The sequence below is a fragment of the Elephas maximus genome, chromosome 2, assembly GCF_024166365.1.
Source record: "Elephas maximus indicus isolate mEleMax1 chromosome 2, mEleMax1 primary haplotype, whole genome shotgun sequence".
NCBI classification, from domain to species: domain Eukaryota; kingdom Metazoa; phylum Chordata; class Mammalia; order Proboscidea; family Elephantidae; genus Elephas; species Elephas maximus.
In genome coordinates, this window is record NC_064820.1 from 152549380 (window position 1) to 152575576 (window position 26197).

General features: G+C 40.8%; 1 protein-coding gene across 2 annotated transcripts in view; it reads right to left on the reverse strand.

Moving 5' to 3' along the window:
• The window catches only part of DNAJC18 (DnaJ heat shock protein family (Hsp40) member C18), a 39452-nt gene that overhangs the window by 6476 nt on the left and 6779 nt on the right, over positions 1-26197 (reverse strand). For both annotated transcript variants that reach the window (XM_049873778.1, XM_049873780.1), the window contains exons 3-7: positions 11353-11498; positions 7270-7455; positions 6369-6478; positions 5234-5343; positions 3406-3578 (exon numbers count right to left, since the gene is read on the reverse strand). In XM_049873778.1, coding sequence (XP_049729735.1) covers positions 3406-3578; positions 5234-5343; positions 6369-6478; positions 7270-7455; positions 11353-11498 — 725 coding nt within the window. The remainder of the gene's footprint in view (positions 1-3405; positions 3579-5233; positions 5344-6368; positions 6479-7269; positions 7456-11352; positions 11499-26197) is intronic.

Here is a 26197-nt window from a genome sequence, read left to right on the forward strand (position 1 = left end):
AAGACCACCATATAAGGCTGATGAAAGATAATACCCCTCTCTCAAACTACTGCACATAGTTTAATACTCTTCCCAAAATGTCACACTGCTTTACATAAAAATTCATTGAAACCAGGTCATAGGCCCCAGCTCCAGGGCAATGACCTTGCACAAAGTCAGTATTTCAAGGAACCATGTCTCACACCTCACTACCAAGGGAAAATTTCCTTCAAACTGCCAAGGAACCCTTCACCCTTCAATTAGCAAAAGGTGGCCTCAAACAATATGTTACTTTTGACAAGTTCTGTTAAAATTCAACAACTTTTAAGTAACTACCAAAAAAAAAAAAAGATTCCATGGGAAGGACAGGATTAAGAGAACACACCTTTTCTTCTTATCAAAAGGTTCAGATGAAGCGTCCCCTTTATTTCCCCGTCTCATATGCCAGTGTAACAGACAGACAGAGCACTGAGCCTTAAAGGTAAACTGACTCAGGCAAATTCCCAAAAGAAGTAATTCCCAGAGCCTCTTCCAAGAACACTCTGCACAAGAGCCCAGGTCAGAGACTTGACAGCTAAAAAGTTCCAACAGATCCCAACTATCTTGCGATTCAGCCCACGAGACAGGGCTGGCAATGAGCCCATATTCAGTCCACAGGGAAAAGCCAAGCAAGGTTTGGACTCCAACAGGCACTTACTGTGTCCCAAGAGCTAAGAGTTAACCTACACCATCTTGTATGAGCCACACAAACTCTAGGAGAAAGTTAATTTTATCTCCATTTCAAAGCGTAAGCTTCTACCCACTCTGCTACCATACTTGAGGGCATGGAAAGCTCAGCTCTACTAGGTCAGGAGGCGGCTCTGCCCAGCACTTTTGTCCATTCTAGCCCAGTGACAAGGGCACTTCCCCTGGCCTCAGGATTACTAACCAGAGGCAGCTGTGAAGGAGTAAACAGGACAATCAGTGTTCACAGTAGGGATTACTTATAAAAGTTCACCCAGGTTAAGCATTCTAAGGAAAATCAGAGGGAAAAAAAAATGAACTAAAGATTAAAAGAAGACAATGGCTAGCTTTGCTAAAAGCAGTTTCCATTCGGTACTTTGCCAAGAGTGAATTCTGTTCTCAAGTGGGTTTATTTTTACAACCTCCAAGTGCTAAATTTAACTTTGTTGGCTGCACTTGCCGCTGGATCCGGAGGACAGATGCTGCTCATTCTCAAATGGCACTTGTGTTGTGTGGAGGCTCCGGACAGCCGCCATATTTAAACGCCAGGAATAGACTTTTAAAGGATGTGTGCTGATAACACCTCATTTGGAACTCGTGAGGATATGCACCGTGCTTACCCACTGGATTTTTATTTGTACTTGGAGAGTGCCAAAGTCCTAAAACTAGGCTTCAGGGGGATGGGGACAATAGCCCAGAATCCACCTTAGATGCAATTCCTACTGTGAGCTTTCTGCACAGTTCCAGCATCTTGTTGCCACAAAGGAAGAAGTGAGGTATTGGTGGCATGTGTGTGTATATGTGGGTATCTTCATCCAGTTCTTGCAGAAAGCAATGAATCCAAAACCTTCCCCGGGCCCAAAATAACAGGGACTTTTAGGACACATCATTTGGAGCCATGTCTACACTACCTTTTTTTTCACTTGTAAAATATATACACACAACATTCATCAATTCATCTTTTTTCAGGTTCCACCCATTACCATCGCATCGATTCTGACTCATAGCGACCCTAGAAGACAGTGTAGAACTGCCTAATAGGGTTTCCAAGGGGTGGCTGGTGGATTTGAACTGCTGACCTTTTGGTTAGCAGCCAAGCTCTTAACCACTGTCCCACCAGGGCTCCTCAGGTTCTACACTACTTTGTAATCCAAGGCCTTTATATTGCTCCAAAATTCTTTTCTGATTTTTAAAATCCACAAAGCCTGGTCTAACAATGGGGTACGGTACTTCCTGATCTCTCAGGTCCTTTGCTCAATAAAAACGGCAACTTCCTCCCTCTGTTTCACTCTACCTTATACCCTGGAGTCACTGCCCACCAATCTCCTAATGCACTTTGAGAGTTCAGCTGGGCTTTGCCCTACAGAAATAGAGGCAGAGACATGGTCCCTGAAGGTTAGGGTTAGGATTCAAAAGCCTCAGCATTTTCATTGTTCTCCAGTCTTAAAATTTCTCTCTTCAAAAGACATTTGTTGAGCACCTGTTCTTAAGTCAGGGCCTAGGATGCAAAATTAGTAACCAGGGTGCTTGTCCTCAGAGAGCCCACAGTCCAGCAGGGGACTGACATGTACCTAAGGAACCTAACACTGTGTGATGAGTACTATGTTAGCAGGATGAACAGAGTGCTTTAAGAACAGAGCGAAAGGAAAGATTAACTTGGGGGCGGGGTTGGGAGTGCGATGGGTCAGCAAGGGCTTAGCAGCACTGTGACTGAGGAGCTAAATTTATCGGACACTGTTATATGTTTAATAATATCTAGTAATGTTTTAAAAAATGAATCAGAGTTTGCTCTTTAAAAATTAACCAAACCCGGGTTTATAAGATAGTTACTAATGAATGGTGTGTGTGGGGAGGAGTGGGGTAGTGTGGCGTGGGAGGGGAAGATTCAAGAGGGATAAAAAGTGAGCCTGCTGACTGAAAGACAGGGCTACCCTTGCTACCAGCATTCCTCATAACACTCACTGGACTGGTAAGCCAAGTTGCTGACACTGTTACCCCCACTGTCTCCAGAGGAGAAAAGAGATGGAATGGCTGTTCACACTTACCCCTACTGAAGGAGAAGACCCAGGGTGCCCCTTTTTGTTCTGTGTTGCCACAGCTGATGAGAGGTAGGGAATGGTACCTGACTCAAGTCCCCCAACCTACAAACCTTTGACCTGGCTTAAAAAGTTAGGCTGGATCAATCAGATGTCTCTCTATGGAATATGGAATTAGGAAACTATGGACCAAACCAGTTAGCAATAAGTACTGAAAGAAGGAGCTTGTAATGTAGGAAAAAAAACCAATGACTGATGAGGTTGGGGAAGTTGAAAGAGTGACTAGGAGGACAGCAACCACGACAAACCATGGCAAAACAAGGTTTTATGAAGGCGGAAAGCCTGAGAAGCAAAGGAAGGCAGTTGGCAGAGAAAGATGAGTGGGGCAGATGGGCAGAGAGAGGCACAGACCCAGAGAGTGTCAGAGACACAAACACGCGGGCTCCTAGCACTGCCTAAGTTCCTAAGATTTCCAAGTCCTGGCCACATTCATCCTGTCAATAAACTTTTAATTTTTTGTAGTATCCTGAATGAAACTCTGTTCTCTGTCTCTGTTCACACAAACATGTATGACCCAAACAAGGAGAGCAGAGGGATCAGGAAGCTGGGGATATACCTCAGGCTGGGAATCATGGCTACTTGCTAAGACCCTTTTAGAGCATCTTACTTTGTTGTTTCTCCTTCCAACAACTGGTCTGGATGTAATCGATGTAATCCTTCTCTATCGTCTTCTCCAGGTCATGCAGAGACGCTCCTCTGTAGGCCTTGTCAAAGTGTTTATCCACAAAGTAAGGCACCTGCAGGTTCTGGGTTTCCCTAGAAATGGTGTAGCCCAAGGTCCTGAGACAAGGACAGAGGCTCAGGTGAGTTTGTTATATTTGGCACTATCACTCTTAGCGCTGGCCTCACAGATACCACAATCACCTCTCTTCATAGGGCAGACGCTGGTATCATTTGCTAATATACCCCACATTTACTATTTCCCTAGCAAAACACTAAGTAGAATCATTACCGATACTATGTGAGCCTGTCCACATTGTGAATTCAGCCTTGGCATGTATAGTTTATTCTCTTAAATGATTCGCCTCTTATATACTCCTTTGTATGGTAAAAGAACATCAAATGCTTAAAAAAAAATTTGTATATTGTGTGTACAACCCACCAAAGTACCTGGCACAGAATAGGCTATTGGTAAATGTTGGCTGAATGAACTGATTAACATTAAATTATTTAAAAACAACCAGATGGCTTGCGCCAACATGATAAAAAGTACTTCAAACATAGCTGTCAAGTGAGAACTACAAAAAACTCAGACAAAAGATTTCAATGATATATTCTAACTCTCTGAGAGCCCAAGACATCTGATGGTATCTGGTGCTCAGAATAATTCAGAAGTCTGGGTTAAATAAATTCTAACCATATGGAGATATAGAAGGAATCTCAAATTCAGGTTAAAACAATGTGACAGGTTTGTAAAATCCAAGCGGATTTTGTTCAAACTGGACAAGTTCCACCTTAAAGGAGCTATGCATTTGGTCCTTTCTCAAGTCTTCTCCTTTGATCTCTCTACTTAGGGACCTTGTCAAATGTCTAAGAGCTCAGACTGTGATTGCTCCTGCCTCACTCCGGGAAGGTGTGAGCACAGCAGGGACCTGCTTGCCTCCCCTAGCCTGACAAAAAGAAGGTAGCAGTACCATATGGAGAAAACATGGGAAGTTGGGAAACAGGGAATCAAGCCAGTCTGACCTACTGGTAGTATTTCTGAATCTCAGCTTTCCTCTGACACTCTTCCTAAAAAAGGGAAGAGACTGACCTAGAGTGATAATCTTCAGTCTACAGTGATCACTAACAAAGACTCTTTCCTGTTATGTATCATCCCATGGACTCCACATTTTATAAGGTTTTTGTCCACTAAACTACAACAATGAGCAGTAACTCATTATTAGTCAGAAAAAAAAAAAATGAATCCAGTGATTTTCAAATTTAGAGTGCACCAGAATTATCTGGAGGGCTTGTTAAAACTCAGATTACTTGTACTCACCCCCAGAATTTCTGATTTAATACGTGTGAAACGGGTTCCAAGAGTCTGCATTCCCAACGAGTTGCCAGTTGATACTGATAATGCTGGCCCGGGGACCAAACTTTAAGAACTGAGTCAATTGAAATAATTAATTGAAGATATAAAAACTTTCCTATCAGAGCTTATAACTGATGCAAAAACCAGCATTAAAATGAATTTCTATACAGCTGTTGCTGTTCTGCAGCTGACCACATGATGTCACTGTAGAACAAAACAATTCATCTGAGGAGCACATGAAGCTGACTACATATTTTTGAATCTCTGCACTATTACTATCCAGATGTTCCTTTAAACATAAAATCAGTGTTTTCTACAGTGCAAGGCGAAATGAAACATCAGTAATGTATCGGTAAAACCTTCAAGTCTTTCACCCTCCAGACTGTCGTTAAGAAAGATTTATAAATATTTGACTTACGATTTGTAAAACAGACTATATGGGGGATTAGCAGCCAGCAGCTGAGTAATGACAGATATAATCACAATCACAAGGACTGGAAGTAACTGGATAAATGCAGAATATGTAGTCTGAAAAAGAAAAGTATTTGGTGTAAATGTTATTCTTCAATATAGAGCATATTGGAAAACAGGATGGTTTCCCAAGGAAAATACAAATTACCAATGCACTGCTCAGAAGGGTCCACAAAGCCCAGTGCTCTTCTGGGAAGACTGTACTTTCTGTTGAGATGTATCAAACAACCCTTGTTCCCTCTAATGAGAAAGATGAAGGCGGTCCAACCACCACCTGGATGGATATCCAGTAATCATCCTGAAGTTCCCTTTTCAAAGACCAATGAAGCAGACACCTCTGGTGAGTCTGCCCAGACTACGACCCTCACAGGGGTGGGCTTCTGGGAGCCATGTTAGTGTTGTACAACTGTTTCCTTGGCCACAGCTGACAGGACTGGGGAACAGTTAATTCTAGCACTGATAATCACAATCTCCCTACTAGGAATTTGGGATTGAGATTCATTAGCCTTCACTGCTAGGCAGTCATTTGAAGAAAAAACAAATACTCTCAGGCACTGTGGACTGACCATTGCAAGGAGAAGTAGACCAAGTCAGGCTGCTTAGAGAGAGCACAGAAGATATACAGAGATGCAGGAAAACTGGAGACGCTATCCGGCCCCAAGGAGTCATGGAGAGCACAGCTGCCTGGGTGTCTTACAGTTCCCATCTGCCATGAGGCCCAGCTAAGCTTCCTGCCCTTGAGCTTCATGAGGTTCCTTTGATCCCTAACCTTAAATCCCCCTTTAGTTCTGAATATTCTGAAGGGGCTTATTTCCTGCAGTCAAGATCAAGACAGCTCCAGAGGGGAACTAAGATCCTGGAAGAGTTACCAAACAGTAAGGTAGGGGTAAAGGAGGACATCATACTGGCCTATTTGGGCCACTTACCCAATTCTTCATACCGTTGCCTCTACTTCTCTACTTTCCTAATATGTATTTTAGCAATATATCTCAGGTTTCACTTCTAAAACTTGATTATACATCATAAAGGTTAGCTCAGTACAACCGTTTATGGGCAGCGACTCTCCTCTCTTCCCGAGGTACCTGAGGTTTATCTTCTTCCTCTTCCTTTCGCGTCCGCATCCTCTCATGTCTGTGACGCCGGCGATAGTAGTGGGTATCCTCTGTCACATTTGAGAACATGTGAATATTTCCTGGTTAAAAGTAAGAAAAACAAATACTTACCGTGGATTATGAAAAAAACTCCTTTGCCTTTTTCAAGGTCTTTGCTCCCAACTAGGTTCTTTGAGGGTATTGACCCATTTTACTTACTAGAAAAAACCGAGACAATAGGTAAACCAAGTGAAGCAGCTGGAAACAGAATGGACTTAGCTCTCTGCCTTTATTTAAATAGTCTTTTGTAACTACTGAGTGAGGAAACCCTGAGAGGCTAGTAAAGGGAGAGCATTTGGGCCGTGGATCTTGTCTGACATGTTCATGTCTACTTCTTTGCCCAATATCAGACTGTGTCACTGGGATCTTTAACAGCAACTCACAAAATTCCATTTACTTCCTAGGCGTTTAATTATCCCAACTTCCAACTCTCTGGGGGTACTTTTATCTTTATACAGCTGCTATTGTACATCAATAAGAAGAATAGACATGTTACTGCTTATTTATAAAGCACTTAAAAATATCTAAACCTTACAGACGCCTTGTGAGGTAGCTATTTTATCAGCCCCATATTGCAAGTGGGAAAACTGAGGGTCAGAGGGACTAAGTGATTTAGTCAAAATCATGCACAAGTGGAGAATGGTCTCAAACCCCAGATTCTCTGATTCCAAATCCTTGCTGCTTCTACCATACCACTGACCCTTTGTTCAGATCCTCAGATATGAGCTTGCTGAGAGCCACAAGTATGAATGCATATATGTGTGTGTGTATGCACGCATGTGTATGTATTTATTTTTTTAATTTATTTTAACAATAATTTGGGGACACTAACCTGTAGGAAAATGTCCTCCAAAGAAGACGTTGAATAGTTCTTCTGGAGTGATGTCGGCTTCAAAGTCCCTGTAATAATTATAAGGTCTGGCTTGAGGGGCAGTGAAAGTCACCTGTTCATCTCCATATTCATCATAGCGGAGTCTCTTCTCAGAATTACTCAGGACTGCAAAGGCATTTCCTATCGCTGCAACCAGAAACAAAAAAACACATGAGCATACAATCATTCTTGTAGCCAAGGGTGATCACAGTAGCAGAGATGAGGAACCCAGAGTTAACTGCTACAGGACAACTTCACAGGGGTGCAAGGAGAGGTGCTTGGGCCTGGAAAGTTCATCAAAGTACTTGCCCTTGAAATCTTCTATGATGGAGTTTGATAAGCCAGAAACAACACTGGAATCAATCAAATTAAGAACTACTGCTGACAGAGTGGGAGAAAAATGTAGTACAAAATTCAAATTCATAAAAAGACCAGATTTACTGGTCTCATAGAGATTGGTGGGACCCGAGACTATGGCCCTTTGACACCCTTCAAACCTGGAACGAATCCACTCCCGGAGATCACCTTTCAGCCAAACAAGAGACAGGCCTATAAAATGAACAATAACACCCATGAGGAATATGCTCCTCAGAATAGTCAACCATATGAGACCAAGAGGGTAGCATCTGCCCAAAAACAAAGCTCAGAAGGCTGGAAGAGGCAGGAGAGATGGGTGAACGGAAACGGGAAACCTAGGGAGGAAGGGGGCAGAGTGCTATCACATTGAGGGGATTGCAACTAATGTCACGAAACAAAATGTGTATAAATTGTTGAATGGGAAACCAATTTGCTATGCAAACTTTCACCCAAACCACAATAGAAAGTTAAAAAAAAAACAACTACCTTTGAAGTCAGAGTTCACTCCTAATCAACAGTCATCATCCCCGGTGTTCCAGAAGTTAGGACCCCCCACATTCCAGGTTGCTAATCACTATAAATACCAGACATGCTGGGGAAATGCTGCCAAATGGTCAGCACTCTTCATCAAAAATGTATTCTTCAGGGCACCTAAAATAATACCACCTTACACCAGAATCTCCAGAGCGCATATCTGTGATTAAGCTTGGCATGGCCACAGTGCTTGCTTACTAAGGGCAGTGAGAAAATGCCTCTAGTGAATGGAGGAGCCCTGTGTCTTCTTAATATACGCTACCTCCCCTTATGTGAATATTTATACTTTCATTCACTTCTCCTGCAAAAGGCATAATTATTTCTTTTCATTCTTTTCTGAAATTGCCCACTGTGGTCTGTCTTGACCAATTACATCCAAAAAACAGGTGTAAGAAACAATCACTGAAATTATTTCCTACAGTGCCTTTTGGCTAACAGGAGAATGTAAAGAAAAAAATACAATTAAATAGAGATCCTCAGTAAGTGTAATAAAGTGATGTTTAGCTTAGAGTAGGGGATTTTTTTTTTTTTTAAAGCAAAACTACCATTTCCATCATCCTGCAGTGTGCAATAATGTCAGACCACAAAAGACACTAACCACCTATTTTTATTACAAATGGGTAATTGTGATAAATATTTTTTCTTCCAATTTAAAAGTTCTTGTAGCTCTGACAACACTATTTAGTAGTGAATTTCACATAAAAACATCTCACCTGGATCAACACTGACAGACATATAATGCACTAAACTTTTTCTAGAAAGTGTTCACAGAACATCAATAAAAAGGTCAAGAATGAAGATCAGAATAAAACTGTGTTTCCCAATATTAAAAACAATTTTCTTTTTTTTTGGTTTCACCTGAGAGTAATAATTATGGTTTGGAAACAGTTCACACGTAAGCAATGGTATCCTAACTTGTAGGAAGAAACAATCTCCTGAATAAAATGATGAGTGAAAAATTAGCAGAAAAAAACTTGCAAATCCTCCTGCTTGGCTAACAGCAAAGTCCTCGTCATAATCTTATTTCAGTAAATCCTCAATGAAGGATCAAAGACTGAAGAGATACCATACACTTACCATCACCTCTCCTCCCTATGTATAAAATACACAAACTTCATCCAATTTCATTTAAACATACAATCAATAGAAACCTTGAAAAAAATATTTTAAGACATTCTTACCCTACACCTCTAATTCAGTCAACGCTATCAGAAAGAGCTTTTTTTTAAAAAAGAGTATTTCTTTATGATTCTTCTAGTTAGCGAATTGTGTTAAATGTTTACAGGAATGAAAAAGCTAAGCAGAAAAATCTAAACGGTTGCTTAAATGCTCAAGCTCTTGAAATCTGGCAGATTTTCCAAAGAAATGTCATTAGTCTGTGAGATACCTTACATGCTTACATGAAGGTGTAAAGAGAATGTGAGCTGTTTCCTTGTAGACAGTGTGGGGAGAATTAGGTTCTAAGTGGCATATTCACAAAAGTAGATTGTCCCCTGAGGTAAATGTTGACTTTTTAATTTTTTATTTCTCAGGTCTATTGTTTTTTACTTTTTTCTTTTTATTTCGAAAAATTTCATACCTATAGAAAAGTTGAAAAAAAAAAAGTACAATAAACACCTATATACCTTTCACTTTGATTCACCACTTGTTAGCATATTTGCTACATTCCTTCCCTCCCACAAATGAGTGCATATATTCACACATATATATCCCCATAACCCACTGCCATCAAGTTGATTCTGACTCACAGCGACCCTACAGGACAGAGCAGAACTGCCCCATAGGGTTTCCAATGCTGTAATCCTTAGGGAAACAGACTGCTACATCTTTCTCCCATGGAGCGGCTGGTGGGTCAGAATTTCCAACCTTTCAGTTAGCAGCTGAGCACTTAACCACTGTGCCACCAGAGCTCCTTACACATATGTATAATACGTATAAATTTGTTTTGCTGAACCATTTAAAAGTAGGCTGCATATATTATGACATTCACCCCGAAATACTTCAGCATACATCTCTGAAGAAGAAAGACACTCTCCTTACATGACCACAATATCATTATCACACCTAAGAAAATTAACATCAATTAAATATTATCAATGGGCCCATTTAAGATTCATGTATTGCATTTGGTTTTCTCTCTTTAGTTTCTTTTATCTACAACAGTCTCCCACCTTTTCTGTTTTTCATTATATTGCATTTTTTAAGAGTAAGCCAGTATTCTTGTGGAGTGACCTGTATTCTGACTGTTTCCTCATTATTAGATTCAGCTGAAATATTTTGGCAAGAATACCACACAGGTACTGTTTGTATCACATCAAAAGACACGTAACGTTAGGTTGTTCCACTATTGGTAATGCTAGGCTGGACCACTTGGCCAAAGTGGTGACAACCAGATATCTTCACTGTAAAGGAATTTTTTCCCCTTTGTAATCAGCAAGTGAAGCGTTATCCATAATTCTGTGGAGTGAGACTTTGAGATGATATGAATACCTTATTTACCAACAACCTATCACCCAATGGTTTTAGCATCCACTGGTGATCCTTGCCTGAAATCAATGACTTCACTGAGGGTGAAGCTCTTAAGTGAGATTTTTACTATATGTTGGGTCCAAAATATTTTTTTGAGACTGTACTTATGAAGTTATCATGAAGATCAGTGGAAAAAAGATTTGATCTACAACTGTATTTATGGTAGTTTCTATGCACAGCTTTTTAAAATGAGTATGTTAATAAGAGGGGTTTCATGAACAAAGAGTCCCATGGTCAAAAAAGTATGGGAATGCTGCTTAGGACCTACTTACAAGCTGCCACCAGCCTAAGTTCCACAAGAGGGATCATGTCTGTTTTATTGACCCTGGCACCTAGTACACAGAAGGTCTTCAATAAATATTTGCTGAATCAGTGACTGAATGGCTGTAATAGGTATTACAGAAAAACCAAATACTTTGCCAAAAGTGATTAAAATTAAGGTAAGTGAATGAAGACATGAGGGAGCTATGCTGATAATCATTATTTTTGAGATGTATGGAGGAATAAAACCTGCTTATGGCCTTATAATAAATTACAAGTGAGGCTGAAAACAAGTTGCTGGGACCAACCATCCATCACAAAGCCTACAGAAAGGCAGAATCAAGCATTTGTTCAGGATCAAACCTTTGAAAGCATCTGTTGCTCCAGGAGCACAGTTCTTGTCAGGATGAAATTTCAGGGCGAGTTTTCGATAAGCTTTCTTAAGCTCTTCATCACTGGCATTTCGTGAAACTCCCAGAATTTCATAGTAATTTCTGCATTTCTTGATCCTAAAAAACACATCAGAAACATAATATGTCTATGAAGGCCCCTTTTGTACAACCAACTACAAAACAGCACACTGATCTTCCCTCCAAACTCTGAGCCCCAAAACAAAGTTACAAGAAAATTGGTGAGCACATCAACGAAACATCACATTCGTTAACAATGCCCTCCTCCACCAAGAGCTTAATGCCTTTCAAAGTGCTTCCACATCTACTATTTTATTCTTTCGATATTCCTGCAAGTGGGTAGAACAAGTATGCTAATCCTTATGTCAAGGTGCAGGCTAAAGTCACGACAGATGAATCACAGGACAGCAAAACCAGAAAAAAAACCTAACTGCCCTGTATATGCCTCTCTTTCTTTTTCCTTATGGGTGTCCCTTTAAACTTTGTTTTCAAAAAGTTCATATATGCACAAGATAGAAGAAAAAACTCAACAGTACACAATTGTATACGGTAGGAAATCTCCTTTGTTCCCCATTCCCTGTATTCCAGTCTCCCACCCTAGGTACAAACACTGTTAAAAGTTTCTTGTGAATCCCATGTACAGAAAGAACATACATATATAAAGACCTCTTTCATATCTAAATAGAAGCATATTATAGATATATTTTGCCTTTTTTAGGTAACAATTTGCTTTGGAGATTGATCCATAACATATAAAGATGGGGGAAGAAGTATAGAATAATGATTTAGACTATAGTGGCAGTTATAAAATTTTTTTATCTCAGAAATCCTTTACACTCTTAACAATTATTGAGGACCCTCAGAGAGCTTTTGTTTATCAATATTTATCACATTAGATGGCACTGATATAAGAATAGGCATATAGACCAATTGAATGAAATTGAGAATCCAGAAATAAACCCATATGCCTATGGTCAATTGATTTTTGACGAGGATGCCATGACTGTTTAATGGGGAAAAATAGTCTTTTCAATAAATGGTGCTGGACAACTGGATATCCACATGCAAAAGAATGAAGTTGGACTCATACCTCATACAATACATAAAAATTAACTCAAAGTAGATCAATGACCTAAATATAACAACTCAAACTATAAAACTCTTAGAAGGAAACATCAAGGTAATGCTTTGGGACCTGGTTTTTGACAATGGCTTCTTAGATATGACACCAGAAGCGCAAGCAACAAAAGACAAAATAGATAAAATGGACTTCATCAAAATTAAGAACTTCGGTGTGTCAGAAGACTAAGAAAGTGAACAGACAACCTACAGAATGGGAGGAAATATTTGGTAATTATATATCTGGTAAGAGTTTAATATCCAGAATATATAAAGAACATATATGTGGTACACTGAATTACTTAATGTGGCCCTTCTAGCCATAATGTTTGTGATGCTCACATAATGATTGGGTGGGACTATGCAAATATGGTGCTTGTGGCCCACCATGGGGGTTAGACTGCTTGCTAATAATACAAATAAGGTATGGAAGCCTTGCAGGGGTGGTATCATGCAAAGAGTGTGTACGGAACCCTCACAAGGGGATTGGTCAGTTTTGCCATTCCACTAGGCTTAAAATGAGCCATCCCAGAAGCAGGAGGGTGGGACCTCACCACCATCAAGAAAGAAGAGCCAGGAGCAGAGCATATCCTTTGGACTTGGGGTCCGTATGCTGAGAACCTCCTAGATTCAGGGGACAGAGAGACAGCTGTAACCCTGGAGAAGGTGTGAGATGGCAAGAAGTGGCGGCAGGAAAATAGCAGCAACGGAACCAAGAAACAGGCATAAAACAGCGCAGTAGGCTTCCCAGTTCAGGGAGCAAGGCAGCTACAGTAAGTATGCAACCCACGGAGAGAGAGAGCTCAGAGCATCTAGGCAGGAGGCTTCCTGGTGGAGTGGGGTGCCTCTGGGCACTTACCGGTGGAGCTAAAGAGCTTTGTAACACTTGCCTGAGCAGGGCAGCGGCCAAGGGGCTGAGAGGCCAAAAGGCCGCAGGCCAGAGAGAGGCCTGCCTGTGGACAAAGCTGAGAAGAAGCTGTCCTGATGGAATAACTGTATTCTGAATTGTAATCTGTTACTTCCCTAATAAGCTCCATAACTATGACTATGGTCTGTGAGTTCTGTGCGGCCACTATAACAAGTTATTGAACTCAGCAGAGAAGTATAGAGTGCTGTGGGAGAGACAGTTGGTGTCAGAATTGGTAAAAAGTTTGGACAGAAGAGGTGTGTCTGACCTCCACCTCATAGGAATCAACCTTGGGCAATGTAATCTTGATTCTCTCTCCTTCCCCTTGTGAAGTTAGAGGCGGTCTGGTAACACTGCTATGCCATTTTTACAATATACAACTCAACAACAAAAAGACAAACAACCCAATTAAAAAATGGGCACAGGACTAAATATACAGTTCTCCAAAGAAGATATACAAATGGCCAACAAACACATGAAAAGATGCTCAATGTCATTAGTCACTAAGGAAACGCAAATCAAAACCACAATGAGATATCACTTCACTCCCACTAGGATGGCTGTTATCAGAAAAACGAAAACTAACGTGCTGGAGAGGATGTGGAGAAACTGGAACCCTCATCCAAGGGTGAATAATATTCCACTGAATGGATAAACCTCATTTTGTTTATCCATTCATCAGTTGATGGGCATTTGGGTTGTTTCTACTTTTTGGCTTTTATGAATAATGCCACTATGAATATTTATATACAAGTTTTTGTGTGGACACATGTTTTCATATTTCTTGAATATAGACCTAGGAATGGACTGTGTGGTCAAGTTATAGTTAACCTTTTAATGAGCTGCCAAACTGTTTTCAAAAGTAGCTGCACCATTTTACATTCCTACCAGCCATGTATGAGGATTCCAATTTCTACACATCCTCTCCAGCACCTGTTATTGTCCATCTTTTTTATTATAGCCATTCTAAGAGCATGAAGTAGTATCTCATTGTGGTTTTGATTTTAATTTCCCTAATAACTGATGATTTTGAGCAAGTTACATGTGCTTATTGGCAATTTGTATATTTTCTTGGGAGAAATGCCTATTCAAACCCTTTGGGCATTTTTCATTTTGGTTATTTGTCTTTTTATTGTTGAGCTGCATATGTTCTTTATATTCTGGATATTAAACCCTTATCAGATACATAATTTGAAAATATTTTCTTGCATTCTGTGGGTTGTCTTTTCAATTACTTGATGATATCCTATCAAGTCCCAAAGTTTTTAATTTTGATGAAGTGTAATTTACAGGTAGTCCCTGACTTACGATGTATTTGAGTTACGATGAACTGCACTTATGACCATCTTTTTTTTTTAATACCTTATCATTAGTAATATGTACTTCATACAATGTTACAGCGTGTAACTTACTGATGTCATCATTCTCAGATGTTCACTCGCAGGTATTCAATTTTATGATTTACTGTTCAAAACGCTGCCATACAGCAGGCTATGGGCTATGATGAAGTCAGTGTAGGAAGTCATAACAGATAGAAAATTGGGCAATGTTCAACTCTAACGACATGAAATAACTGAACTGCACATGTGCCTGACAGCCATTAGAACCCTGGCTTCATGGTAGACCAGGCCTACAGTGTGATCTTATTCAGAGTTCGTACCATCAGAAGCATCAATTGTTCATTTGAAGCTGAGTTGATCAAGTTCCTCACACTGTAACACATACAATGCTTATATTCCCAATAATACACCCAGCAAAAGAAGTCATGCCACTGTATATTCTAATCCAAAAAAGAAGGTGAGGAAAGCCTTAGACATGGATATAAAGGTTAAGATAATGGAAGAAAGTTGGCAAAACAGCACATGAGGAAGGACTGTCTCATTTGAATGTTTTGACAATCATTAAGGATAAGAATAGGATTTTGGAGGCAGTTAAAGGAGCAACTGGCATAAATGTTGACAATTTTAAAAAAGAGGCAAGGGCCAATCCATAAGATGGAGAAGCTGTTAATGATTTGGACAGAAGATCAAATTCAGAAAGAGGATTCCTATGAGTTTGCTAACAATTCAAACAAAAGCACACAGCCTTTTCGAAAACCTGAAAGAACAGCAAAGAGAAGATTACCGCAAGTATTTAATGCTACTGTCTTAATCATCTAGTGCTGCTGTAACAGAAGTACCACAAGTGGATGGGTTCAACAAAGAGAAGTTTACTCTCGCACAGTCTAGCAAGCTAAAAGTCCAAATTCTGGGCACCAGCTCCAGGGGAAGCCCTTCTTTCTCTGTGGCTCCAGAGGAAGGTCCCTGTCATCAGTTCTCCCTTGGTCTGGGAGCATCTCAGTGAAGGAACCTCAGGTCCAAAGGACGTGCTCTGCTCCTGGCACTGTTTTCTTGGTGGTATGAGGTCCCCGTATCTCCTGCTCTCTTCTCTCTTTTATGTCTCAAAAGAGACTGGCTTAAGACACTACCTAATCTTGTAGACCTCATCAATATAACTGCTACTAATCTACCTTATTACATCACAGTAATAGGATTTACAACATATAGGGAAAGCACATCAGAAGGCAAAATGGTAGACAATCATACAATCATACAAGGGAAGCATGTCCTAGCCAAGCTGAAAGATATTTGGGGGATACAATTCAATCCATGATATCCCACCCTTTGGCCCCCCCAAAGTTCATGTCCTTGCCATATGTAAAACATATTAACCCCATCATATTATAGCAAAAGTCTTAAATCAACTCCAAGTCCAAATCCCAAAATTCTTCCTCATGTGTGAAATCCAGAATACATGTTACCTGCTTCCAAAGGTACAATGGCAGAACAGGCACAAGCTAGACATTTCCATTACAAATAGGAGAAATTGGAGGGAAAGAAGGCACAACAGGCACCAAGCAAGTCAGCAAAACACATTACAATAGCCCTCAAGGTTTTGCAAATAATCCTCTGTACTCTGAGACCATTTACACAATGGCCCTGCCCTTCAAACTCTAGGTATTGGCCACATTCTCAGGATTCTGAATGGAGACCCCTGGCCCTGGGCTTCATTCAGCTCTGCCTTCCAGGCCCACTGGGATGGCAACTCTGCTCCCTTGGTTTTAGGCCACCTGAGTGGCAACTCCACCCTTAGAAACACCAGAGGCCATGGCTCCACCCTTTGAAACCCCTGAAGTCATGGCCATACCCTTTAAGCCTCTCCACTCCTTGCTGGGGCAAGTGTTCCAAAGCTCTGTAGCTCCACTGATAAGTGCCTGGAGGCACCTCACTCTACCAGGAAGCCTTCTGTGCACAGGCACTCAGCTTCCTGCTATAGCGCTGTCTGGTGCTGGTCTCCTAGTTCTGCTGCTGCTGCTTCTCTGCTGCTACCAGTCCCCTATCCACTCAGTTTCAAAGCTGCTTCCTTGTTTTAGGTATCTGTTAGAGTAGCACCCTACTCTGGTACCAAATTCTGTCTTGGCCATCTAGTGCTGCTGTAACAGAAATGTCGCAAGTGAATGGCTTCAACAAAGTCTATTCTCTCACAGTCCAGTAGGCCAGAAGTCCGAATTCAGGGCGCCAGCTCCAGGGGAAGGACTTCTCTCTCTGTCAGCTCCAGAGGAAGGTCCTTGTCATCAGTCTTCCCTCAGGTCTGGGAGCATCTCAGCGCAGGAACCTCAGGTCCAAAGGACACGCTCTGCTCCTGGCGCTGTCTTTTTGGTGGTACAAGGTCCCCATGTCTCTCTGCTCGCTTCTCCCTTTTATATCTCAAGAGATTGGCTTAAGACACTACCTAATCTTGCAGACCTTATCAGTATAACTGCCACTAGCCCATCTTATTACATCATAGTGATAGGATTTACAACATACAGGGAAATCACATCAGAAGATAAAATGGTAGACAATCATACAAGGGAAACATAACCTTGCCAAGTTGACAGATATTTTGGGGGGATACAATTCAATCCATGACAGCTACCAAGGGCTGGTTTCACTGCTTCAAACACAGATGTGGCTCACATAAGGTATGTATAACAGAAGTGCTGATGTTGAAGCTGCTGAAAAATTCAAGGATGGGCTGGATAAAACAATAAAGATGAAGAATATCTACCAGAGCAGATTTTCAACATGGACGAAACAGGTTTGTTTTGGAAAAGGATGACAGAATGGACCTATATTTACAAAGAGGTGAAGTTGATACCTGGTTTCAAGGCATCTAAAGACAGAATCATGCTGCTGCTTGGAGAAAATGCTGCTGAATTTAAATTAAAATCTTTTCTTGTTTATTGTTCTGAAAACCCTCGAGCATTCAAAAACATTGACATAAATGATCTGGTGGTCTCCTACAGAAGTAACTCCAAGGCCTAGATGACAACTGTTATTTGAAGAATGTTTTTTAAATTGTTTCATCCTAGAAATGCTGCCTACTGCCTTGAAAAGAGCATTCCTTTCAAGATTCTGCTGCTATCTGAAAATGCCCCAGGACATCTTTCTCACATAGGTGATCTAAATCAAGATGTGACAGTGGTTCATCTACATCCCAATATAGCAACTATGATTCAGCATAGGGATCAAGGTACAACCGCCACTTTCAAGGCACACTACCTGGGAACTACATTTGTTCAGGCAATAGCTGCAAAAAATGGAGGTATACTAACATTATGCAATTTCTGGAAGAATTATAACACTTTTCAGTGTATCTGGAACATTGCATCTTCCAGGGAGGAAGTTCGGGAAAATGCATGCAGGGGATATAATAAAAAGTTGCTGAGTTAAGTAAACATGCTCCAAGCATATGATCGAGATAATATGATCAAAGAGATCAGTGGAAAAATCATCCATATGGCAAGAACGCTGAATTTAGAACTTGGTATCACTGATGTGGAACAGCTCATAGATCAAGAAGAAGGGGAATTGACGGATCAGGACTTAACGGATTCTAAAGAGGAATGAAATGCTAAACAAGAAAGAAATAATGAGGAAGAAAAAGGAGAACTGTCGAAAATGTTAACAGTGAAAGGATTAGCTGAAGTTTTTTCTAAACTAAATCAGGGTCTTCAGTTGCTTGAACACACTGATTGCTTTGCTAACATCTATAAGCAGATTCAGGAAGCAGTGAGATGTTACCATGAAATATATGAAGAAAAAAAGGACAATATAGACAACTCTCATTAATTTTCTGACTAGAAACATTATCCCCATTCCCAGGGATAATCCAGATGATCCAGAACCTTCCACAAGTGTAGTTATTACTGCAACTGACAAAACACTAACATTGGCAAACTCATCATCAATAAATTTTTATGATTTGTGTATTTTTTTATGCATGCATCTGTAAGTTTTTTATGTAATGTTTCCAACCCTGAAAGGCAGATTCACAAAAATACTGATACAAAAGGCAATAATAATGAAAACTAAAAAAAAAAAGTGGGAGTATTTGACTTACATCAGAACCAATTTAAGACGGAGTCATCAGAATGCCAAGTATCCTAAGTTGGAGACTACCTGTATCTATTTTTGCTTTTGCCACCTGTAGTTTTGGTGTCATATCTAAGAAAATCATTGCCTAATCTGAAGTCATGAAGATTTATATTTTTGTTTTTTTCTGAGACTTTTATAGTTTTAGCTCTTATATTTGAGTCTTTTATTGATTTTGAGCTAATTCTTGTTTTCTGTTGTAAACATACACAAAGAGATGTACAAGTGAGGTCTGGAAGGAGTTATCAGCACCAAACTTCATGGCCCCAGAGACATGGCGGTCCTCCCACATGCATTATCAATCCAGAAGCTCCAATTTGAGTCAGGTTTTTAATATGATATGAGGTAGTGCTATGGATTGAACTATGTCCTCCAAAAATTTATGTTGTAAATCCTAAACTCTATGAATATGGTTATAATCCCATTTGGGAATGGGCTGTCTTTATGTTACGAGACAGGATTAGTGTAGGACATTTCTTTAATCAATGTCCTAAACTGTGAGAAAATAAATTTTGTCATAGCTATCTATTTGTGGTATTTCTGTTGTAGCACTAGATAACTAAGGCAGAATTTGGTACTGAAAGTGGGGTGCTGCTCTGCTCTAACAAATACCTAAAATGTGGAAGTGGCTTTGGAATTGGGTAATGGGTAGAAGCTGGAAGAGTTTTAAGGTGCTTAACAGTAAAAGCCTAGATTGCCTTGAAGAGACTGTTGGTAGAATTATGGATGTCAAAGGCAATTCCGGTGAGGGCCCAGAAAGAAATGAGGAGAGCTATAAAGAAAGTCCCTACTGTCTTAGAGAATACATAAGGTACCAGGAAAAGGCTGTTGCTAGAAATATGGACATTAAATGTGCTTCTGGTGAGGTCTGAAAAGAGGAACATGTGATTGGACAATGGAAGAAGGGGGATGCTTTTGATGCAGTGGCAAACAACTTGTCGGATTTATATTCAAATGTTTGTTGGAAGGTAGAACTTGTACGTGATGAACTTCGATATTTGGCTGAGGAGATTTCAAAGGCAGATCTTAAAGGGGGTGTGTGATTTCTCCTTGCTGCTTATAGTAAAATGTGAGAGGAACGAGGTGGACTTAAAACTGAACTGTGTAAAATGAAAACAAAACTTAAAAGATTTGGAAAATTCTGTTGTACAAACTAAGGACACATGTCCTAGAATTTTCATCAAGGATGTGGCTATGCAATTTTTGTTAAAGAGATTAAGCCTGTGACTGGTGGATTTAACCAACTACCACAGCAGAAAATCTTTCATTTTAGAATGAAGGGAGCAGAGAAAGAAAAAAAGGTAAGAACGCTACTTGCCTCTTGTAATTCTACAGGCAGAAAGCAGGTAAAAGAAGCTACATATGTTGTTCTCCAAGAAAAGAAAAGGACCACCCCGAGGCAGCTCAGAGATCAGCAGAACTGCTCATAACGGGAAGCAGGGCATTCTCAGTTTCAAAGAGTGGGGCCACAGTCTCTTGGATTTCAAAGGATGGGGCCACAGTCTCCTAGGCTTCAGAGTCAGATCTTTGCCAACTCAGTTCTGGAGAGTGGGGCTGCCATTAAGGTGTATCGGGGGATAAGCCTGTCACTCAAAGCTGAGGAGGCACAGGTGTCATGCCCAAAGGGCAGAGGAATGGAGCATACCAGGACTGAGGAGTTGGGGTTGTCACTCAGATGGACTATAAGAATGGAGCCACCCAAAGCCAAGGAAGCAGAGTTGCCATCCTAGTGGGCCTGTAAGGCAGGGTTGAAGTCCAGGGGCCTCCACCCAGAATCCAGAAGGTGTGGCCAATACCCAGAGGGCAGGGCCATTGCCCAGATGGTTTCAGGGAACGGAGGATTATTTTCAAGCCTTGAAAGCTAATGTAATGCGTCCTCCTGGGTTTTGGAATTGCTTGGTACCCATTATCCCTTCTTTACCTACAATTTTTCCCATTTGTAATGGAAATGTCTACCTTGTGCCTGTTCTACCATTGTATTTTAGAAGCAAGTAACTTGTATTCCACATTTCACAGATGAAGAGGAATTTTGCCCCAGGATGGAATGCACCTAAAGTCTCACTCATATTTGATTTAGATGCTTAAGAAAATGAGATTTTGGAAATAGAATTGATTTAGGACTTTTATGATGATATGATGGGGTGAATGTGTTTTCCATGTGGCATGAATTTTTGGGTGCCAAAGTGTGGAATGTTATGGATTGAATTGTGTCCCCCCAAAAATACGTGTTGTAAATCCTAACCTCTACGCCTGTGGTGGAAACCCTGGTGGTATAGTAGTTAATGGTTAGGTTGCTAACCAAAAGGTTGGCAGTTCAAGTCCACCAGGTGCTCCTTGGGAACCCTATGGGGCAGTTACACCCTGTCCTATCGGGTTGCTATGAGTCAGAATTGACTAGAAGGCAATGGGTTTGGTTTTTATTTGGTATGCCTGTGGCTATAATTCCATTTGGGAATGGGTTGTCTTTGTTATGTTAACGAGACAGGATTAGTGTAGGATGTGTCTTAAAGCAATCTCTTCTGAGATATAAAAGAGAGATTAAACAAGCAAGCCAAAGAAGCAGAGATGAGGGAAGAGAAATGCCAAGCCACATGAAGATCGCCCAGGAGCAGAAGCTCAGAAGACACAAGGACCTTCCCCCAGTGCCAAAAGAGAGAAAACCTTCCCCTAGAGCCAGCACCCTGAATTCTGATTTCTTGCCTCCTAAACTGTGAGAAAATAAATTTTATTTGTTACAGCCACCCATTTGAGGTATTTCTGTGAAAGTAGCACTAAAGAAGACAGGTATTAAGGATTGAAGTTCATTCTTTTGCATGTAGATATCCAGTTGTCCCAGCACCATTTGTTGAAAAGATTCTTCTTTCCCCCATTGAATGGACTTGGCACTCTTGTCAAAAATCAACTGACCATAAATGCACGGGTTTATTTCTGGACTTTCAATTCTTTTCCATTGACCGCTATGTCTATTCCTATGCTATACTCTTTTTTTTTTTTTTTAATAATATTTCATTGAGTTTTTGGTGAAAGTTTACATATCAGGTTAGGTTCTCATTTCCACACAAACTGTTCAGTGACATTCGTTACATTTATCACAATTTGTCAACATTCTCTTTAACTGTGTTATTCTCTTTCCGGTACTCTAGTTTTCCTGTCCCCTTATCTTCTCATCTTTGCTTTTGAGTAATTGTTGACGTTTTGGTCTCATGCTGATAGTTTTTAAGTAGAGCACTCATCTTGTGAGTAATATCCTTTATTTTGTGTGCCACTCTGCTATTTCACTAAAAGATGATCTCAGAAGATAAGCTTCGTTCTTGGTTCAAAGAATGTCTCAGGGCAATACTCTCATGGAGCCCTCTGTTCTGTACTATTCCAGTTTGTCTTGCCTTTTTTTCTTTTTTTTTTTTTAATAAGAATTTGAGCTCTGCTCCATATTTTTTTCCCATTCTATCCAGGACTAACTATTGTGTCCCCATTCACAAGGGTCAGTGGCGGTAGCCAGGCACCATCTAGTTCTTCTGGTCCCAGGGTAGATGAGGTAGGTGAGATTGTGGCTTGTGTAGACTTGTTTCTTCTCTGCACTTTTGCTTACCTTCTTTCTGTTCTGCTCTTGGTGAGCGGAGACCCATAGTTGTGTCTTAGATGGCTGCTCGAAAGCTATTAAGACCTCAGACGCTACTCCCTTCACTAGGATGCACATCATGATTTTTGTGAACTATGTCATGCCAACTTACTGAGTTGTCCCATGAAACTAGGGTTCTAAGCTTTCAAACCCAGAAAACCAGTGTTGGAAGCTGTTTGGTTACGTCTAAGGAGTATTTGTATTCGTGCCTTCAATGAATGTATGTGCCTGCACCTACATATTTGTATTTACATTTACCTACAGATACCGCCCCCCACGTGCCAGTCTGTCATACTGTTGGGGCTTGTGTGCTGCTGTGATGCTGGAAGCTATACCACTGGTATTCAGATGCCAGTAGGGTCACCCATGGTGGACTGGTTTCAGCTGAGCTTCCAGACTAAGACAGACTAGGGAGAATAACCCGGTGGTCTACTTCTGAAAAGAATTAGCCAGTGAAAACCCTATGAATAGCAGTGAAACGTTTTCTGATATAGTGCCAGAAGATGAACCCCCCAGGTTGGAAGGCACTCAAAAGACGACTGGGGAGGAGCTGCCTCCTCAAAGCAGAGTTGACCTTAATGATGTGGATGGAGTCAAGTTTTCAGGACCTTCATTTGTTGATGTGTTACTACTCAAAATGAGAAGAAACAGCTGCAAACATCCACTAATAATTGGAACCTGGAATGTACAAAGTACGAATCTAGGAAAATTGGAAATCATCAAAAATGAAATGGAACGCATAAAGACGGATATCCTAGGCATTAATGAGCTGAAATGGACTGGTATTAGTCATTCTGAATCGGACAATCATATGGTCTACCACACTGGGAATGACAACTTGAAGAGGAATGGCGTTGCATTCATCGTCAAAAAGAACATTTCAAGATCTATCCTGAAGTGCAATGCTGTCAGTGATAGGATAATATCCATATGCCTACAAGGAAGGCCAGTTAATATGATTAATATTCAAACTTATGCACCAACCACTAAGGCCAAAGATGAAGAAATTGAAGACTTTATCAACTTCTGCAGTCTGAAATTGATCAAACATGCAATCAGGACCATTGATAATTACTGGTGATTGGAACGTGAAAGTCGGAAACAAAGAACAAGGATTGGTAGTTAGAAAATATGGCCTTGGAGATAGAACTGATGCCAGAGATTGTGTGACTGAATTTTGCAAGGCCAACAACTTCTTCATTGCAAATACCTTTTTTCATCAACACAAATGGTGACTATACATGGACCTCACCAGATGGAATACGCAGGAATCAAATTGACTACATCTGTGGAAAGAGATGATGGAAAAGCTCAATATCATCAGTCAGAACAAGGCCAGGGGCCGACTGCAGATCAGACCATCAATTACTCATATGCAAGTTCAAGTTGAAGAAAATTAGAATAAGCCCACGAGAGCCAAACCTTGAGTATATCCCACCTGAATTTAGAGCCCATCTGAAGGATAGATGTGACACGTTGAACACTAATGACCAAAGACCAGACGCGTTGTGGAATAACATCAAGGACATCATATATGAAGAAAGCAAGAGGTCATTAAAAAGACAGGAGATAAAGAAAAGACCTAAATGGATGTTAGAAGAGACTCTGAAACTTGCTCTTGAATGTCGAGTAGCTAAAGCAAAAGGAAAAGTGATGAAGTAAAAGGGCTGAAGAGAAGATTGCAAAGGGCAGCTGAAGAAGACAAAGTAAAATATTACAATGACAAGTGCAAAGACCTGGAGATAGAAAACCAAAAGGGAAGAATACCCTCAGCATTTCTCAAGCTGAAAGCACTAAAGAAAAAATTGAAGCCTTGAGTTACAATACCAAAGGATTCTACCGGGAAAATATTAAACGATGCAGGAAGCCTCAAAAGAAGATGGAAGGAATACGCAGAGTTGGTTGATGTTCAACCATTTCAGGAGGTAATATATGATCAGGAACCAATGTCACTGAAGGAAGAAGTCCAAGCTGCACTGAAAACACTGGCGAAAAACAAGGCTCCAGGAATTGACGGAATACCAATTGAGATGTTTCAACAAATGGATGCAGGACTGGAAATGCTCATTTGTCTATGCCAAGAAATTTGGAAGACAGCTACCTGGCCAAACAACTGGAAGAAATCCATGCCTATTCCCAAGAACGGTGATCCAACTGAATGTGGAAATTATTGAACAATATCAGTAATATCACATGCCAGCAAAATTTTGCTGAAGATCATTCAAAAGTGTCTGCAACAGTGTATTGACAGGGGACTGCCAGACATTCCAGCTGGATTTAGAAGAGGACATGGAACCAGGGATATCACTGTTGATGTCAGATGGATCCTGGCTGAAAGCAGAGAATACCAGAAAGATGTTTACCTGTGTTTTACTGACTATGCTAAGGCTCGACTGCGTGGATAATAACAAATTATGGATAACATTGCGGAGAATGGGAATTCCGAAACACTTAATTGTGCTCATGGATCAAGAGGCAGTTTGAACAGAACAAGGGGATACTGCATGCTTTAAAGTCAGGAAAGGTGTACGTAAGGGTTCTATCCTTTCACCATCCGTATTCAATCTGTATGCTGAGCAAAAATAATCCAAGAAGCCGGACTATAGGAAGGAGAACAGGGCATCAGGATTGGAGGAAGACTCATTTACAATCTGTGTTATGCAGATGACACAACCTTACTTGCTGAAAGCGAAGGGGACTTGAAGCACTTACTGATGAAGATCAAAGACCACAGCCGTCAGTAGGGTTTACGCCTCAACATAAAGAAAACAAAAAGCCTCACAACAGGACCAACAAGCAATATCATGATAAATGGAGAAAAGATGGAGGTTGTCAAAGATTTCATTTTACTTGGATCCTTACTTGGATCCACAATCAATGCTCATGGAAGCAGCAGTCAAGAAATCAAGACACATTGCAATGGGCAAATCTGCTGCAAAAGACCTCTTTAAAGTGATGAAAAGCAAAGATGTCACCTTGAGGACTAAGATGCTCCTGACCCAAGCCATGGTGTTTTGTTTTTTTTTTAAATAATTTTTATTGAGCTTTAAGTGAACGTTTACAAATCAAGTCAGTCTGTCACATATAAGCTTATATACACCTTACTCCATACTCCCACTTACTCTCCCCCTAATGAGTCAGCCTGCTCCCTCCTTCCAGTCTCTCCTTTCGTGACAATTTTGCCAGTTTCTAACCTTCTCTACCCTCCTATCTCCCCTGCAGACAGGAGATGCCAACACAGTCTCAAGTGTCTACCTGATACAAGTAGCTCACTCTTCGGCAGCATCTCTCTCCAACCCATTGTCCAGTCCCTTCCATGTTTGATGAGTTGTCTTCGGGGATGGTTCCTGTCCTGGGCCAACAGAAGGTTTGGGGACCATGACCGCTGGGATTCCTCTAGTCTCAGTCAGACCATTAAGTCTGGTCTTTTTATGAGAATTTGGGGTCTGCATCCCACTGATCTCCTGCTCCCTCAGGGGTTCTCTGTTGTGCTCCCTGTCAGGGCAGTCATCGGTTGTGGCCAGGCACCATCTAGTTCTTCTGGTCTCAGGATGATGTAAGTCTCTGGTTTATGTGGCCCTTTCTGTCTCTTGGGCTCACAGTTATTGTGTGACCTTGGTGTTCTTCATTCTCCTTTACTCCAGGTGGGTTGAGACCAATTGATGCATCTTAGATGGCCGCTTGTTAGCATTTAAGA